This window comes from Sphaerodactylus townsendi, linkage group LG11, assembly GCF_021028975.2.
Source record: "Sphaerodactylus townsendi isolate TG3544 linkage group LG11, MPM_Stown_v2.3, whole genome shotgun sequence".
In the NCBI taxonomy this organism is placed as follows: Eukaryota; Metazoa; Chordata; class Lepidosauria; order Squamata; family Sphaerodactylidae; genus Sphaerodactylus; species Sphaerodactylus townsendi.
Window position 1 is genome coordinate 9,738,670 of NC_059435.1, and position 20,066 is coordinate 9,758,735.

At 43.7% G+C, this 20,066-nt stretch overlaps 1 protein-coding gene across 1 annotated transcript in view; it reads right to left on the reverse strand.

Annotated features, from left to right (window-relative positions):
• Window positions 1-6,540: 6,540 nt before the first annotated feature.
• Window positions 6,541-20,066, reverse strand: part of VWC2 (von Willebrand factor C domain containing 2) — a 92,066-nt gene continuing 78,540 nt past the window's right edge. Inside the window, exon 4 of the mRNA XM_048511247.1 lies at window positions 6,541-7,072. Within this exon, the coding sequence (XP_048367204.1) occupies window positions 6,921-7,072 (152 nt within the window). The 3' untranslated portion in view covers window positions 6,541-6,920. The remainder of the gene's footprint in view (window positions 7,073-20,066) is intronic.

Consider the following 20,066-nt stretch of genomic DNA (forward strand, 5'->3'; position numbering starts at 1 on the left):
CTGCTGCTACATTTCTTAATTCTCTGATTCACAAGGAAAAGCATCACATCTGCCCATCCCGCAAAAGTAGTATATGCCGTTTTTAGTGGAAAATCTGTCCCGATGCTTTACATTCAAAAGTCCATAAAATCCTTGGAGTCCTTTCTGATAGTCCTTGAAGATGAGTGGGCCACCGAGCTGAACTAAAGCGGTATGCTGATACCTTGCTCTTCTTTTGCTGAATTGACAGCATCACAGTTTAGGGGTTTGTGATTTCAATTTTTGCCCTGGGTTTTTGCCTCACAACTAATTCTTCCAGCTCAAATGTCGCCCACAGCCAGTTGTGGGGGTTAGTGTAGTGTTGACATCTACCTGTGACTTTGTACTGGCCTTAATCAACTAATTCCACGTAAGTCATTGAACAACCATCGGTAAGGTCTCTTGACTTCATTCCAATGGAAAGCTTCCAGTGCCTCTTATGAATCTCTGGAGTCAGGTTGCTGCTGCTGGCATGATGTTAAAACAGGTCAATCAGAAAGGGGCGTCCTCGTTCTGCTAGTGCAGTGGTGGCAAACCTATGGCACGGGTGCCAGAGGTGGCACTCAGAGCCCTCTCTGTGGACACGCGCAAACAGAGTCCCCCCCATACACACATCTAGGCTGGCCTGGGCCACTGGGCTCTATTATTAGCATTAAACCTAAGACCTAGTTTTGGGGAAGCAGTGTAGGTAACCCTGAAGTGCTGTTAAACCTCACTGATTTTCATGCGAAGAACTAAAGCGCAATCCTTTACCTGGGAGTAAGCTTGGTTGCTGGCAATGGGGCTTGCTTCTGAGTAAACCCTCCTAGGGTCGTGATTCACCTGTTGGAAGAGTTGCACGGTTGCTTCAAAGCAAAGCCACTGACTACCACCAAGCTTACTCCTGAGTAAGGCATGCCTTGGAGCCAACCGTTTTTCTAAACTGAAACCTCAGTAGTCAGGTTAAATTGCCGTGTTGGCACTTTGCGATACATAAATGGGTTTTGGGTTGCGATTTGGGCACTCGGTCTCGAAAAGGTTCGCCATCACTGTGCTAGTGGGAGAATGGCGCAGGCTTGCACAGCTTTAAGTAAAAGTAATAGGGCACAGGTGTCAAACTCACGGTCCTCCAGATGTTATGGACTACAGTTCCCATCATCCCCTGCCAGCATGATTGTAGTCCATAACATCTAGAGGGCCGTGAGTTTGACACCTATGTATAGGGCATTCTAGGTAAAAATCCTGAGAGCAAGGACAGTGCAAATGGTTCCTTTCAGCACCATGGACAGCATTCTGCTTGAGAGTATAAGGAGAAATCTGTTGTCATAATTGTATTGTTAAAATTGGAGACTTAAATGTGTGCAGGGGGCCAATAAAACATGTTGTGTGCACATTCACATCGTTTACCCTGTGGCTACTGGTTTCACAAAGCATGCTTTTTGTGTAGGAGAGGGAGGATGCCAGCATCTAAAATCTGAAAAGCATGGAACTTTGTCTTACTCAAGAGATCACATGTAGCCCAAAGATATGCGCTGTTAACTGCTTTCTGATGCTTTGCTGTTTTTTAAACCCAGGCCCATGGATTGAAAAGAGAACTATACTGTGGAACAATCTAAACTTCGTTTATTTTGTCACAGTGTAGTTTTGGCTGAGTGTCTAAGGCTGTCGTTCTGGATTTAGTCTATCACTGATTTCAGAGGAATTTTAAATGCATCTTATTGGGTACAAAGTTCTAGCTTAAACATTAATAGCCAATCACCTAATTTTAAAGGGAATAATAGCGATGTACATTTGACATTCATATTCACAATAGTTCTCCTTGATGTCAAGGAAATAGTTAAGAAACTTACTTTGCAGTAAAATTTGGGCATCTATACATTTATCCATAGTTTCAATGATGCATTTTCATTTGTGGGAGACCATTTGAGCAATATGGGGATTGGCTACCAAAAATACCATGTAAATGCCCATGCCATGCTCTGGAAGCTGCTGCTACAATTTTATCACTTGTAGACACTTTCCCACAATCTTTCAGTGGGGATTGTGGGTGACTTAACACAGGAGTAGTGGATTTCTTGGTATAATGAGCAGGCAGCACTGCATCAAGAAACTGGGATCCCTTTGTTTCTCCCATCACAGCATGATGTACACAGAGAGAAGGCGTGTGAACCTTTGAGACAGTTTCTAAAGGATCAGTATTAAATCTGATACACTAATGGATATAGTAAAATCACTGAGGTAGCCAAGCTTGCAGATGACACTGACTTTAAAGAAGAAGAAGAGTTTGGATTTATAGCCCCCCCCCCTTTCTCTCCTGAAAGGAGACTCAAAGGGGCTTACAAACTCCTTTCCCTCCCCCCACCTACAACAAACACCCTGTGAGGTAGGAGGTGCTGAGAGAGCTCCAAAGAGTTGTGACTAGCCCAGGGGTAGGGAACCTTTAACACTCAAAGAGCCATTTGGACCCGTTTTCCACGGGAAAAGAAAACACTTGGAGCCGGAAATAATTTTTGACGTTTAAAATAAAGATAACACTATATATATAGGGTTTTTTTTAACCTTTTACTCCACTCATTCTGAGAAGCACATGGATGCGCCCACCCTGCTGCCTCCAATGGGGCGGGCGAGAGGGGAAGCCCGCACCGTGGCCCAGCCAACCATGGGCAGTTGGTGCGCCCGCCCTGCTGCCTGCAGGGCCGGCAAGGATGGGGCCGGCAGCTAGGCTCGTGGAGCCACAGTGCAAGGGCAGAAGAGCCGCATGTGGCTCTTGAGCCGCAGGTTCCCTACCCCTGGACTAGCCCAAGGTCACCCAGCTGGCATGTGTGGGAGTGAACAGGCTAATCTAGTTCCCCAGATAAGCCTCCACAGCTCAAGTGGCAGAGCTGGGAATCAAACCTGGTTCTCCAGATCAGAGTGCACCTGCTCTTAACCACTATGGCACTGCTGCTTCAGAGGATCCAACCCAAAGGTGGTGGGTTGGATCCTCTGGATTGGTTTTGCTAGCAGAGGCACTTTTCCTCTGGCAGACGAAGACTTTCTCTGTTGCAAAGTAAATATATTACAGGCTTCGTTAGTGAAAAAAAACCCAAACTCAGCTCTGCGTGTGTACCGAGGGAGACTGATTGGATGTGACTGTGCCAAAAAACTGGAAAACTCAGCAAAGATGTTTTCAAGCAGAGGAGCACAACGACTGATTAGAAAATAATTGACAAAATAATATGACTGTGCTATTGATTTACATAATGTGCATCTGTGCAGCTGCTGCAGTGGAAACTGTTGTTCGAGTTGGCTCATTCACAAAGGATATCTAGAAAAGGTACCCCCCAAAAAGATTCTAGCTCTCATGAAGGTGGTATTGGAACTTAGCTGGGCAAGTGGACTGAACCAAAGAAGGGAGAGAACGCTTCCGCACAGAAGTTCCAAGGGGTTATGTTGTAGATCCCTTCAGAGCCCTATCGGAAAAACCTCAGCTTGTAGCAGCTTTTTTTAAAGGTCTGAATTTGGATTGGGGCAGAGACAGCTTGCTTGGGAGGGGGGCCAAGTTTGCACCAAACTTGGGGGGGTATCATTAGGGCAGTCTCCTGATGAGACCCTGAAAGTTTTGAGACTGTGCCTTCAGAAATGTGCCCCCCACAGCCTGCAACCCCCATTGACAGCAATGCAGAAAACTCAATGCAGAACAAAGATTCTTGGGAAAATTTATAGGATGTTAGTTGATGTTCCTGCAGGGGGTGCATTTTTGGATATATCGACACCAAAATTTCAGGGTATCATCTGGAGATGATGGCACCCACCAAGTTTGGTGCAGTTTGGTTCAGGGGGGCCAAAGTTATGGACCCTCAAAACTGTAGTCCCCATCTCCTATTAGCTCCCATTGGAAACAATGGAGGATGGGGCACCCCCTTTGGGAGTCCATAACTTTGGACTCCTTGAACCAAACCTTACCAAACTTGGGGAGTAGCATAAGGACAGTCTCCTGATGAAATTCTGGTGCTGATATGTCTAAAAATGCACCCCCTGCAGGCACCAATGTCCTGGTACAAAAAGAAATTTGGTCGTGGTGGAGTGGCCGCCCATGGGGGGGGGGGGGATCCAACTCAGGTTTTGCCCAGGGCTACAGTTTGCCCAGGGCTGCCTCGTTACGCCCCTGCCCCTTAGCATTTGCTGACTGCACGTTCAATGGGGGGTGCTGTTGGTCGACTCTGTGATTCATGCCTGTAAACATATTTATTCCTTTTAAAGATGTTTCCAGTATGCACCTGCAAATGCAGTTAACCAAGCAAGAGCTGGTGTGTGCCTTCCCATATCTACACCTATTGCCCCAATAAAATCCGCCGTTTTCCCACGCAGAGGGATTTTTTGCACGGAACAATGGCAGCAGAAGGGATGCGTTTCTCTTTCTTCCTTTAAACGTGCAATGTTTAGAACAGGGATCCCCGAACCTTTTAAGCCTGTGGGTATTTCTGGAATTCTGAGAAGAGGTGGTGAGCACTGCACCAAAGGGCCGACAAACGTGATACCTTCCTTTTCACTTTGCACAAGAATAGCAGAAGAGGAATCAAAACAAATGAGGTAGTTTTCAAAGGGGAGGGGCGGGGGGAGGGGGAGAAAGAGGAAGAATAAAGCAAAGGTAAATCTGAAGGGGACAATGCAGCCACAATCCCAAGTGTTACCTTCCTGATTCTCCAGGGGCTGCACCTGAGGCTGCAACCAGTCAGTAACACGCCCTGCCTTACAGTGATCCCACACGCTTTTGGAAAAACTCACTTACCTACAGCTGTAGGTTGCCGTTTTGGAGAGGCTGGAAGGGCGAGGGGCCCCCGAGTCAGCCATATGCAGCCCTATGGGCAAGTTGTTGAACAGGCTGGCTCAGATCTCTGCAGCTGGCTAAGGGTGGGGCCCAGGGCAGCCCAGCATGGTTTTAAATGGCTGGCCAGCCTCTTCAGCAGTCCGCAGGTGCCAGAGGAGATACTGGCGGGAGCTATGGTGCCCGTGGGTGCCACGTTGGGGAAACCTGCTCTAGAGCTTGATTCTATTTTTATCACGAAAGGAAGGTACACGTGATTGTCATGCTTCGTTTGGACTTGAGACTGTAAACTGTTCTTCTGGAGTTGGGTCAACTGTGACCTCTGTAGAAAAACAGCCATCCTCATGCTCACAGTAACATATGAAAACTCTTCACGTCCTGGATGGAATCTTCTCAAATATGTGCAGAAATTTCCTTTCATCATCCCAATAGCACAGGAAACTTATTTTGCGGCACTGGCAGAATACCTTATTTAGGTATACTAAAGATAAGTGGGGGAGGGAGCAATTGAATACTTTTCTCTTTGAAATGGCTTCTTAGAAGCATCCTCTTTGGGTACATGGAATTAGTTGTGTGACTCTTTCAACCCTTGCTGGAATAACTGAACATTACTGAGGGGTGCGTTTGACAAACAGAAGGTCTAGACTAGAGGTGTCCGACTGTGGCACTTCAGATGTTCATGGATTACAATTGGCCATGCCAGCAGGGGCTGATGGGAATTGTAGTCTATGAACATCTGAAGTGCCAGAGTTGGACAGTTGGCCATGCCAGTAGGGGGTGATGGGAATTGTAGTCTGTGAACATCTGAAGTGCCACAGTTGGACACCCCGATCTATAATCTCGGTTGTGTTCTTTTGTGGCATTCTTGTTCTCTTATTCTCTATGGGCAAACTTGATAGAAACGATGCAGTAAATTTTGTGAGGTCATTTACAACTGATATTACCTGGTTAGACTATTCAGCCTATTCTTTGGTTTTACAGTTTAGTTGTTATGTGACAGCAGGGTGAATTAATCACTACAGTGAACAACACTGTAATTGTAGGTTGTTTGTATGCTGCCTTGAGCATTGGGGGGGGGAGTAACTGATAGATTGTACAAATAAATAAAACTGAAAAATCTCTGTAGGGATCAATGACAACATACATTTTCAACACAACAAAATAACAATATTTCCGTGGCTTTTGAGATGTAGCCAGTAAAGATTTTGTGGCTTCTAAGATGCCCTGATTGGTAACCTACAGTTCCTGAGATAACATATATGTTATTCACTACGATAATGCCACATCGTACGTTATTATTAGACAACTGAAATAGAATGAGTTTGAATAGTACGAATAGTAATTACTTTTGATTAATGTTAAAAATAAAGGAGCAGCCGAAATCATTGTTTTTATTCACACCTACTCAATGCCTCGTCATGATAAATTTACAAATTATAATCTTTCAGATTAATGTTGGCAGATGAGCCTGTCCTATACCAGAAAAGCGAGATTAGTCAAGATACCAAACAGATCACAGGGTAAGCCAGCTGCTCCCACAATATATTCCTGCTGGTGCAATCAGTATTCTCCTTCACTGAAGGGACCTATTTGTGAAATCAACAAATAATGCCCCGTTGATCTGAGTGGGTCAGGAATAGCCCCCTTTTGAAATAATTTGCAGTCTGATGCCAAGAAATCATGTTCAGAGTTTTCGTTCCCATGCCTATTGTTGCTCACACAAAAAATAACTTGTATCATAAAAGAGTCTTTTATTTGAGGCATGGCCAGGTATGCAAGAGGACAGTCAAACCATTTATAGTATTTTAATCTGAATCATCTATATAAAACATTTATTTTAAACTCTATAATGGGATTATAGAAATAATATCTTTGATAGAGTGTACCTCAAAGTACTCACCATGGAAATATAACACATTTTAATAATACATGACCCTTCAAGTCCAAACCATCTTTGATTCGCAGGCTTATTTTACCATGGAAAAAGAAAGTTTCTGTAGCTACTCTGTCTTCAAAAGAAGCTTGGTTTTGTTGGACGTCTCTTCTTGTTTCCCAAAGATCATGTGTCGCATGGAAATATTTTATAAAAACGTCTGAGTCAATTGGATTCGTAATTCTAGATTTGTTTGCATTCGTGTCTGGTACACGTCGCTTGTCGCTCAATTCGCCAAGTGACTTCTTCGTAGGTACAGTGGCATATGGTGCATTCGTCCGTCTTCACCTCTCGGCCCGCAGGGATGACTGTGGTTTCTGCAAAGCAGTTGGGGCCTAAGAACAGAAGAAAGGGATGGTACTTAGAAGAGCTTTTCATGTAATCTAGAGAGTGGGACACCATCGAGCCCAAAGCGTGGCTTGCGTGTCACTGGCTGTACTCTAACCTACGTGATAAAAAAGTTGTAAGAAGGAACAAGCGAAGAACTGCACATCATTTTATGCTCTTAACCACATGGCCCTAATTAAATAATATTTACAATGCAACTAGCAAACAACCCAAACAGCAAAAATCAGTAACAAATACATGAAATGGCCCGTTGTCTATCGCTAGGAGGAGTTTAATTTGATCCAATATCCATTTGTTTTCTTTTTTTAAGTGGCCTTAAACCCCACAGATGTCACAACCTACAAATCTTTACACTTGTCATCGGTATGCAGCAATTTAAAATGAAACCCGAGGTGCTGTTTCACCCCACAGCTGTAGGTTTATGGGGTGCCTCAAAGTTCAGTGCTGTCACCCATGATCTCTACAAGAAACCACAAGTTGGAAGTCATCCAAAGATTTGGGATGAGATATCACATCATGCTGCTGCTGTTTGCATGCTCGCTCTCTTTTTCATCTCCGTCTGATAAAGAGGGTCCTGAACCGTGTCCGGTCGGCAATGGGTTGGTTTTGGATGAACAAATCGAGCAGCAGTTGGGATAAAAAGGAAGCACTGATCGTTGAGAGATCAGCTAATCTAGGGTTAGCTTCCCCATCTATAAATCAGAAATAACTCTCTCGTTGCTGAAGGATACAGAAGACTGGTCATTGTCTCAAAGGAGTGACGAATAACAAACAAATGCCAACAAGTGTCTCTGAAGTCAGCAATCTAAACTTAGACCTCCGTAGTAGCTCCCAACATAACTGCAGTCAGTCAATACTGCAGTCTCAGCAGCAATAGACTTAACAGAAGTAAATGCCTGGCATGAAGCACACGGTAAAGGAATACTTTATTCAAACGGGTGCCCCCTAAGTACCTCCTATCTGTGCTTTCGGGGATGCCACACAAAGCCTGCGCCCACCTCCGGGTCATGCAGGAATGAAAGATGATGAAAACAAGCCCCTCGACTGATGGCCCTGATATTTCACCTATTGCCAGGGTGGCTTCCCTTTGCAAGGACCACTGAGTCATTCATTTCACAAGAAGAAAAGTTTGGATTTATACCAAATATAAGGAGTCTCAAAACAGCTCGCGAACTCCTTCCCTTCCTCTCCCCGAGAGAGAACTGTGACTGGCCCAAGGTCACCCGGCAGGCCTCATGTGGAGGAGCGGGGAAACAAACCAGGTTCACCAGATAAGAGACTGGGGAAGAATGGGGAATCAAACCCAGTTCTCCAAATTAGAGTCCACCGCTTTCAACCATTGTATACTATATAGTATACAATGCCCTAATAAGAATATACAGTTGAATGCATGACCGTATGCAGTCAACAAATGTTTCCAATAGTTTTAAGAAAAAGAAAAACGAAGTGTTTTGGTTTGAAAAGTTTCAAGGGGAACCTTATATCACCATCAGCAACCAAACAAGGTGCTTCAGTAAAGTTCTGAGCGAGCTTCAGGAGGCCTCTGGGATTTTTACTTTTGCACACGCGTGTTCCTATGCACATGAATATCAACATGAATCTGTACCAGAGCACCCCTACACCAGCTCAAATCGTACCACCCATCACTCAAATCTTCTGTGCTCCACGTTTAAAGGGCAATCAAGCTCAAGGAACCTGCTGTTTTAGTAACAACAGTTATCTGAATTTTCATGTTCAGTCCACGGACAATTACTTCTGATCGAAAGCACGCTTGATTGCACCCTAGGAATCTTCCAGTGGAACTCGGTTAAAACAGACTATCAATTCTTGAATTGAGAGGGCTTTCTCCAGTCCGCAATGCGATCGGCTTACGCAATTTAACATCCTGGCCAAAATTGCTTAGACAGGATAAAGCTGTAATGCTGCCAGTTATTCTTCAATAAAACAAAACAAAAACACCGCCGTTGTCTTAAAACGAGAGAATCTCACCCAGTCTCTTCCAAATTTAGGTTTCGCAAAACAGTTTCATACTTCTTTTCTTGCATGCTCACTCTGATGTAAAGAGCACGGCGCCATCTCTTATAGTTTTAAATAATGACACATCTCAGGGTTTGCTTTTTGTTTTTGCTGGCAACTAAGGCAGCTCCCAGAGACAGACAATTCCCACTTGGTGCTTGTTTTACAGCAGACGGCCCACGCAGCACTTTCCCCCATACTTTGCTTCACCCCTCCCCCATCCATGTTCACCGTATCCTCCCTCTGGCGGATTCTGCATGGCCCAAAATCACTGTTGTCGGCCTGGTAAAAACGCCGCTTGGAGGGGGAACTTCCCACGGCTGCTGCCTCCAAATTGAGGCAGCACTGCTCTTTTCCCCTCCAAACGGGGTTTTCTTGACTCGCTAAATGAGTGAGTCTATTGAAAGACAGCGGCGCCCACCTGGTGCCCAGTGAACGGCACCGGGTGGATGCTGCTGTTTTCTGGCACGCCGCTTTTGTTTTAAAACTTACCACCTCGTCCCTGCATGGCTCCATCAGGATGAGGAGATATGCACCCCTGCCCTCCGACCCCCAGGCTGTTGCCAGGGCCACGGGGGCGTGTCCCCTCAGCCTGACGAAGCTATGTAGGGATGAGGAGGTAAGTTTTAAAACAAAAGCGGCGCGCCTTGTGCAGAGGCACTGCCGTGGGCTGTGGCAGCTCTGGGACCGCCCGCACGGACATGGCGAACATTCCCAGGCCAGCGCTGGTGTCATGTACACCAGCGTCCCACCGCTCTCGGGGCCCATGCAGAATCTGCTTCTGTTGGAGGGATTTTTTTAAAAAATTTAAGGAATTCACAGATTCCTACAGTGTTAACAATGGTTAGTAAAAGGCGAAAGATTTATACGATTTGTACGATCTGAAGAGAAACCAAAGTTGGACCTCGACCTTTTGACTATTTCACTACAAAACAAGGATATACAAAAAAACAAAGAAGACGACTGGTCTTTACTGAAAGAATTCTTCGCAAATAAGTTTCAATCTATTTAAGTTAAATCATATAAGAATGTTCATTTGAAATGTTATGCTTACAAATAGAATGTTTGTCATATAATATAGATGGCTAGTATAACTAAAGTTTCTTTTTAGAAGATAATATAACGATTGGTGAAGTCATATTTATGTTTAATTGAATAAGTTGTATAATGGGAAGATGACAATACCCAAACAGGGGTATTGATTATCTGTATTTTTTATCTCTTAAGTCAATTTTAACTGATATACAGTGTATGTTTACTTTCGATGCTGTAACTTCAATAAACATTTATTATATATATATAAAAAAAACAATGGTTAGTTACTGCAACAATATACTAGAAGAGGAGGAGCTTGGCTTTATACCCAGCCTTTCTCTCCTGTAAGGAGTGTCAAAGTGGCTTACATTTTTTAAAATAATTTTTTATTGTATCATTTGAATTGTACAGTTTATAGTAATTTCCTTCTTCATACATTTTCAAACAATACTTTCCCCCCCTTTTCTCCCTCCCCCCATTGCTTCTTCTTCATAGTTTTGTCACACAAACAGCAGTAAGTTCATTCTCTATAGCCTCTTCTCCCATATTTCTTCATTGACTCGAGCTTCTTTCATCCAGTCCACATATATTATCCATATCTTCAAAATTTCATTCTGTTTATCTTGCCATGTCTTATTTTTGGTTAGTATATCGAAAATATCAAGTGTCACTTGATCCCAGATATATTCTAGCCATTTCTGAGGTGTCCATTTTTTCTTTTCTTTCCAGCCCAAGGCTATTGTTGCATGGGCTGCTTTAATCATTATTTTATACATATAACTATAGTGTTTATCCACCCTTCTGTCTTCCATTACACCCATGAACATTAAGTCATTATTTAAATCAATATTTATCTTCACCAGTTTCTCGATATATAACAATACAATTGTCCAAAAAATTTTTACTTCTGCACATTCTGCACATATTTATGGAGGAGAAATCGATCTATGACTACCAATCTTGATCCTCCTTGATCTCAGATTGCAAATGCCTTAGCAGACCAGGTGCTCAGGAGCAGCAGCAGCAGAAGGCCATTGCTTTCACATCCTGCAAGTGAGCTCCCAAAGGCACCTGGTGGGCCACTGCAAGTAGCAGAGAGCTGGACTTGATGGACTCTGGTCTGATCCAGCAGGCTAGTTCTTATGTTCTTATCCACATATGGCTATAATATGCCTCTTGGTCTCCACAGTGCCAGCATTTATAACTAAGTCCTTTTATCATATATGCTAGTTGTTTTGGTGTTCTATACCATTTTAATATCACTTTTCTTTCTAACTCCATATATTTCTCAATCTTTATATTTTTCCAATTGTCTATTAATTTTTCAGTATTACCAATGTCTAGAAATCCTTCCTTCTCCCATTTTTGTTTCAATGTTCTTATCATGAATTCCTTATCATCTACCATATATTTATATATATGCCCTCAAAGTGGCTTACAAACCCCTTCCTTCCCCCACGACAGATACCTTGTGAGGGATGTGAGGCTGAGAGAGTTCTCAGAGAACTGTGACTGATCCAAGGTCGCAAGTAGGCTTCATGTGCAGGAGCAGGGAAACAAATCCAGCTTTCTCTTTTTCTAATTCTCAGCTTTCTTCTTTAAAAGGCTTTACTCGTTTTTTGGTGTGGTGCTACAAAGGCAAAGGGCACTTGGCTGGAAGTTTGTGCACTGTTATGGTAGCACTTTTGCGCTCTACTGCAGTGAGGTAATAGCCATTAAAAAAAGCAACCCTGAAGTGCTGGGGCAGATTAAAAAAAACAAAGATAACCAACTGTGTATACGAACTGAAATGCAAAATAATTCTAAAAATATATACTCTTTACTAGGCAGTTGAATCACAATAATAATCACAAATCCATTCCATATTCTCAGCAATTGCATCTAGTACAATATAGCTTTCAAGTGTAGTCATCAACTACAAAATACAGTCAGCCAGTGATAAACATACGATGAAATACACAAGTTCCTATTGTCTGTGTGACTGAACTGCCTAGTAAAGGGTATATATTTTTCGAATGGTTTCACATTTCAGTTTGTATACACATTTGGCTATTCAGTTTAGAACAGGAATATCATATCTTGTTGGGGCAAGCAAATAAATCATGCTCATCCCCCTCTGTCGGAATAATACCGGAACAGGGGCACATAGCCAAATATATTGAATTATTAACTGAACCCCAACAGAGATGGATTATCACAAGGGCCAGATCCAATACCTTCCCATTGGCCATTACAAAGGGTCGTTACTTATCCATCCCTCTCCAGGATCGGGTTTGTCCACACTGTAAAAATCAAGTGGAGACTCTTGCTCACATTATTCTTGACTGTCCGAGAGATATGTGGGCATTAGGAATATCTCTCCCAGGCTGGCCCTAGACAAATCTGAAAGTGACTCTGACTGTTCTGTTGTGGAGCTTCTGTTAAACAACACAGATGTCATGCTCTTGGAAAAAGTAGCAAAATTTCTTTTACAAGCGACATTTCTAAGTAATGTATACTGCTATATACAGTCTTACTGTCTGCGTTTTGAATGTACTCTTGATTTGTATTTCAAAAATGTCTGGCAACGCTCTAGAACAGTGTTTCCCAACCTTTTTGAGGTCAGGGTACCCTTGACCTCACTCTTCATATCTCACGGTACCCCTGCTGCCACCCTCCACCTTCCCCTCCCATTGCCCCTGCTTGCCACACCCCCCACCTTCCCCTCCCAGGGTTAAGGGAAGCACTGGGGGTGGTGGTGGCTGCTGACCTTGTGGCAGGCCCTGCCCCATGGGCCAGCTCCATGTCCTTGCTGGCACCGGTGGGAGACACCACAAAAATGAGGGGGGGGGCGGTAGTGTTACCGCAGTACCCCTGGGACATGCTCACGGCACCCCAAGGTACCACAGAACCCTGGTTGAGAATGGCTGCTCTAGAACCTATGTTTTAAATGCCAAATAAAGGTTGTTGTTGTTGTTGGCTAGTCAGTTTTGCTTTTCTTGGAACTGTGTTGGAACCCTTGCTTATACAGGGTGGGGGCAAATGGCAGCTGTGGCGATGTCAGGCCTGGCTTTGGGAGGGGGAGGTGTGTGGAGTTGCTTTTGCTTTTGCAGGTGCTTGGCTATCTTACTGCCTGGCCTTGAGTGTCTACTGCTGGGATGGGCCTCAAGCCTGGATTTCTCTTTGCTGTACTGTTCTCATATGGGGGGGGGGGTGGAGTAGTGTGGGTCACATCATCAATTGCTTGGCGCCTTTTTGCCAGATTCTTCTTCCTTGTTCTCTGAAGTCTGCCAATAAAACCCTTGAGCCAATCGAGTGTTTTTTGGGTACTGATCCAGGGGATTGACATGCGACTGCAATCAAGAAAATGGTACCAGTGTGGGCAGAAAAAAAAGAACCCCTTCCCATCCATGCAATGTTCAAAGGCGCTTTGATCACGGTCTTTCCAAAAGAGCTCATGCCAGAATGGTATGAGAAAGATCGCAGCAAAGTGGGGGAACCACAAAATCAGAACGAATAGAGGGTGAATCGTGGTTGCGCCCTAAACTAGAACTGCTGTAAGGAAGTCAAAGTGGAGTGAAACAGCTTCAGTTTTTATTTTAGGTGCAGAAAACCATGAGCCACCAGAAGTGGACTTCATATTCATGACATGGATCATTCATTCCTGTTTGATTTGGCCCAGTCTCCCATGAAATGCATGGAGAATGGTCTTGATCACCTGCTTTTTAGAAGAAGAAGAAGAAGAAGAAGAAGAAGAAGAAGAAGAAGAAGAAGAAGAAGAAGAAGAAGAGGAGGAGGAGGAGGAGGAGGAGGAGGTGGTGGAGGAGTTTGGATTTATATCCCCCCTTTCTCTCCTGCAGGAGACTCAAAGGGGCTTACAATCTCCTTGCCCTTCCCCCCTCACAACAAACACCCTGAGGTAGGTGGGGCTGAGAGAGCTCCGAGAAGCTGTGACTAGCCCAAGGTCACCCAGCTGGTGTGTGTGGGAGTGCACAGACTAATCTGAATTCCCCAGATAAGCCTCCACAGCTCAAGCGGCAGAGCGGGGAATCAAACCCAGTTCCTCCAGATTAGATACACGAGCTCTTAACCTCCTACACCACTGCTGCACCACTACCCATCAAAATGTTTGGAATGCCATTAAAAGACAAACCCTTGAAGACTTTTGACAACACGAAGCACCTACTTCATGCCAGGTTCTGATCCCCTCTCGCATGTCTCTAAAACTTAAGTGGGTTCAACCTCTTAATCTCAATAATTACAACCTCTAATGAGTATCAAAATGCTGAACTATATCATTTCAGGGAACAGAAAAGTGTAAGATACGTTGAAAAAAAAACGCATTTTGACTGGCAACATTTTCTTGTGCTTCATAAATCTCAGTTCATTACTTCCGTGTAATACATCTAAAGGAGCCGGGTGGCGTAGTGGCTAAGTGCTTGCACTGCCACTCACACGGTCAGGAGTTCGAGCCCCCTGTGGGTCAGATATCCTGGCAACTGGCTCATAGTCAACTCAGCCAGCCATCCATTCATTGGTCGGTAAATGAGTACTCGGCACACAGTTAGGGGGTAAAGAATAGCCGGGGAAAGCAATGGCAAACTACCCCACAAAAATGGCTTGCCTATGAAATCACTGCTTGCAGTGGTACGCCAGGGTCGCACACGACTGAAGGGGAAACTTTACCTTTAATACATCTAAAGGCGATTCTGTGTGGATGGAAAAGCTGAAGTACCCTGCTTTGTTGAACCAGCGAATGTGAGAGAAATACACAAGGCTCTTCGGCAAGAGAGGCTGGCAGTGCCTGACATTTTCCTTCTTCCTCTTGATAGCCCCCTTAAGACCTACTTCTAAATCAGCAATGTCCAAACTCTCTTTGCCTGACCTTAAGCCTCCACCAGCAGCTTCCCCCGTCGATACTACTCTGCACCAGTCCCTGAACTAAACCTCTCACCTTTCCCCACAACACACATAGTAATTGCTATGCCAAATCCCCACCTCTTTTCCCTTCTCCTTCCAGCTGTTTTGCAGTGTAGTGACTCACTTTCCTTGGTTGGCCTAACAAATCTGTTTACATGCTTTTGCAATCAGAGATCCAGCAGGAACTCAAAAGACCATCATGGGCAGAAGCTAAGAAAGCAATGAATAGTATAGTTGGCAAAGATTAGTATAAGGAAACATATGTAATAGTTCAGGATAAGTAATATATACTCACATACTTGATACATAAGTGGAAACTGTCAAAATCGCAAGCTAAGCGATAATTTTGTTCAAGGAGAAGTCCACTCACTAGGTGTGATGGTGGAAGGGTTCTTTCCTTATTTTTAATTTCTTATTTAAGTTTTTAGCTCTTCTTTTCTCTCTTTTCTTTTATAGGTTAGGTAATAGTAACTATAGCAGTAAATGGAAACAAACACAGTTACATGAATGTAATGTAAAACATACAATTTACTCCTGCTATTTGAAATAATCTTGCACCAGTTAGTCAAGCTTTTCTTCTTCTTTTTCTCTTCTTTTACGTTCAATAACCTTGTTTATACTTGTAATCCATGTTGAAATATGTTGAAACTCAAATAAAGTATTTTTTTAAAAAAATAGTATAGTTGGTGAGTGGCAGGGGGCTTGTTCAAGAGTAAAAATAAATAAACGGTTTCAGTGTTGGGTACTTGACAGAGCACATCCACCCATATATTCCTATTCGGGCACTGAAGTTAAAAGGGGCAGGCCCACCTGGCAGCGCTGCCCCCTTTGGATGTGAGGGGGTAAGGGCAGCCTGAAGGGCCTCCTCAACAGTGGCCCCTGCACTGTTACTAGACCAGGGATAGGGAACCTGCGGCTCTCCAGATGTTCAGGAACTACAATTCCCATCAGCCCCTGTCAGCATGGCCAATTGGCCATGCTGGCAGGGGCTGATGGGAATTGTAGTTCCTGAACATCTGGAGAGCCGCAGGTTCTCTACCCCTGTACTAGACAGACCCACGGTGGGTGAGGGAGGCCTGCTTTTAAATCAGCAGTGGCTCCACCTATCCTGCCAACCCTTGAGTTGGCCTAGCAATGCGCTAAGATAGACACCATCCCTGCATTGGCTCAGTGTTACCTTCCTTCCGGTCGTTGTCCAATGACTAATCCCATCTTCTAGTTTCCTGACTAACCTCTCCAAAATATCACCTTCACACCTGCATTGGCATTATCCCAGAGTTCCCATCAAACCTGTCATTGGCACAATAAACAACACACATTAGTAGTGATACAATCATGATTGTAACTTAATGACATAACACAGGGACTTCGCCACCGTTTCAGCAGAAGAATCATTGTTGAAAAGATAAGAATTTTTTTGTCGGTCTGATAGACCTTCTTTATCAGTGAGTAGAGGGGTCAGCAAGTTGGACCTGATTGTCTTATAAAATGGGCAATGTAGAATCAGACGAATTACAGATTCAGCCTGCTTCATGCTGCAATCACAGATTCTGTCCCAATAGGGAATTTTTAGATATCTTTTTGTTATAGCTGAAGGAAGCACATTGCACCTTGCCAAAGAGAGAGCTCTTCACTGGTTGGGTAAGATTAATTGGCTCAGGTATTTGGCCTCCCTAGCTATGTTACAGAGAATTCCTTTAAAAAGGGGAGAGCAGGACTTTTTTGCTGCAGTGCTGAGATGCTGGAAATCCTGATCAATTAATCTTTGTATTGTCGAAGGCTTTCATGGCCGGAATCACTGGGGTGCTGTGTAGTTTCCGGGCTGTATGGCCGTGTTCTAGCAGTGTTCTGCTAGAACATGTGTTCTGCTAGAACACGGCCATACAGCCCGGAAACCACACAGCACCCCAATTAATCTTTGCTTTAAGGAGTGAAAGATTTCATAAGCAAGCAGCACAGTAAATCCCAGTGTTAATAACCTGACCTATTCCAGCCCCACACCCTCAATTCTATCTATATCCTAGGACTGTGTGAATTCTCTGTGTGTTCTGACTATTTTGCGTCTGTGTGTATTTATTATTTCACTTTTTCTAATGCAATCATTACACTTTTATTCTTGATTCCTGTGGATTTCTTGCGGAAACCACCTCTGTAAACCCTGGTGAAAAAGATGTCATAATAGTTACCCAGCATCTCACTAAGCAAGGTCTGTCCTCACTGTAAAAGGGGAAGACTTCAGCATTTGAGTAACAGCACTGTGGAATGCCCTCCCAGCAGAGGCCCGCCAGGTGCCTACTCTTTTGGAGTTTCAGTGTCTGGTGAAGATCCGCCTCTTCACCTGGGAGTTTGGCTGATTCCCCTCCTACTGGGATGGGGAAGGTCTCAAGGTGTCCTGTACACTCTGCCCACTTTTGGGAGTGGTTGGGGTGGGTGTTTTAGAGTTTAGAATGTTTTATGGTTTTAGAATTGTTTTTATTGTATTGTATGGGATTTTATTGTGGTTTTTACTGTAACCTGCCCTGAGACTGCTATAAAGGGCAGGGAATAAATCTAAATAAATAAATCAGGAGTATACTAAATCTGCTGCTTGCTAACCTACTGCACCACAGATGTTGATTGCTTTTACGCAGCATGACGTTGGTCTTCATACCTTCACCATAGGCTTAGTCCTGTGATGTAGAATATACTGCAGGAGTGATAAAAAGAAGTCATGCTGGCAAACTGCTCACAAATGTTGGGCACATTGATGAAGCGATAACCGCTGCTGAAATAAGAAAGATCATATGATGTTTATGATCATGAGTCTACATGCTGTCTCAGAGACACAAGATGGCCAGCGATGTTCACAACTGCTCTTCATTATGCATCACAATTCTGCAGAATTAGCAATTACAAACACCAGAATCCCCACGGAGACATCTCCTTAATGCAAATTCTAGCCTGGAGGCAAAGGCTGGTTGAAAAATGCATCTCCAGCATAAGAGAGTTCCATAAATCTGAAGCAGCTACAGAGAGTGCCTCTACGTGGCCCAAACATCCAAATTCTGCACATGAATTCTACTGTGAGGAATTTGCTGTGGCCTAACCCTGAACCAATTTGTGGTTGCGGCAGGGGAAACCATGAACAGATGATCTTAAACTTCTCTAGGCTAAACCCTATTAATCTGTTAACACCAATGGAGAACCCTCTTCTGACCCAGGGAGCTTTACCCCAGGAAACATAGAACATTACAGTAGAGCTTGGGGCCCTTGGACTGGAATACATAAGAACATAAGAACATAAGAACATAATACAACAGACTGATAGAATCCAACCCTATATGCAGCCAGGAATTTAATCTCAGCCCTGAACTACTTTAGACTATAAACAAATTTTTAGAAATGATGGGGAGCAAATACTAGGGAAAGAACAAATAGGAAGTACTTAACCCAGTTCTTAGAGAGTTTCAGGCTAATAGACCCACTCTCTCAAATCACATATATTCTGCCTCGTTCTCCATCTTGTAACCTTTTTCTGTGTCTCCCCAATTTTGTTGTCCCATCACATTTTCCCATCATGTGTACTCTATAAAATAAACCCTATTATTTTTCCTCGGAATAAAAGAGGCTGTTCGATTACCTGGTAGCCATGTTTAGATGGTGGCACATCCAAGTTATTCTGAAATACAAGTTCATCACGGGCCACCGCGGCAGTATTGACTCGACTAAATGCAATTTTGCCTTTTACTAGCATATATATCTTTCAGGATACCCCTGAAATTGTGGAATGGTTTCCATTATAACAGCCGAATTCAGTCACCAGCCGTTTTAAGAACACTTTGGCAGTTTTAAAGCACAAACAACGAGAATGGGCATCTTCTTCTGTTTATCAGTGTCTTTCTCTGCACTGGTTGTTTTAGAACTATCAACACATTTTTAGAGCAGCATTGGATGTCTGCATTAATGCATCTAGGGAAAAGAATGATAAAAGATCATTAGCTATTTTGCTTAGCTCCTATGGAAAATGGCCAGGGTTGTGCAGTTGCACTCGATCAAATCTGAGATGTTTGGGAACACATTTTTTTTAAATCAGGGAAAAATATTTTTGCTTTGCTGCATTGTGGCTCAAAAACAACAAAAAAGGGATGTGTGTTTCTTCAGGAGGAGGTGATGTCAGCATTCACTCCGACTGACTCGGCTACCACAAATGGGAGAAAGCTTGTGGTCTGGGGCAGAGATGGGATGCAGAGTGTGTGAACAAATGGACATAAAATGCAAACTAAAGTAACATATATCCCTCGGTCTCCTGGTCAACCAGGAAAATCCATTTACTGAATGGCTGGGTAGAGCTGGCCCTGCTCCCAATTGCCCCCACCCCACCCCAACTGGCACAATGGGATGGGAGGGGCCAATTGTGACTCTATAAAAGTTACGTTTTTGTAAGGACCCAGTCATGCAGTATTGATGCTGCATTAATGAAATAGATTTGGGTTCGGTTGTTACTTTCACCCAGTAACTTTTTTACTCAAAGCAGGGTGCCAGCGTGGTGTAGTGGTTAAGAGCAGGTGCACTCTAATCTGGGGAACCGGGTTTCATTCCCCGCTCTGCCACTTGAGCTAGGGAGACTTATCTGGTGAATCAGATTAGCTTGTGCACTCCAACACATGCCAGCTGCTGCTGCTGCTGCTGCTGCTTCTTTCCTTCTTCTTCTTCTTCTTCTTCTTCTTCTTCTTCTTCTTCTTCTTCTTCTTCTTCTTCTTCTTCTTCTTCTTCTTCTTCTTCTTCTTCTTCAGCGGCAAGGTGGACATTCTTGGCAAGGAGTGGGAAAATGGAGAGTAGTACTCCAAATTGTGACCATGTGATATGTCATGGAAATACATATGTGGCATACTCTACCACTGCAATTACTGTAAAGTTCATTGCTATTTCAAAAAGGATGTGAGAACACTGCTGCATATATTAGAAGGTACCTCCATTATGTTCACAATTTGCCCTGCTTGACTCTGTTCCTGCTGATCCTATTGCTTGTCCTTTTGGGTGAAACTGTACTAA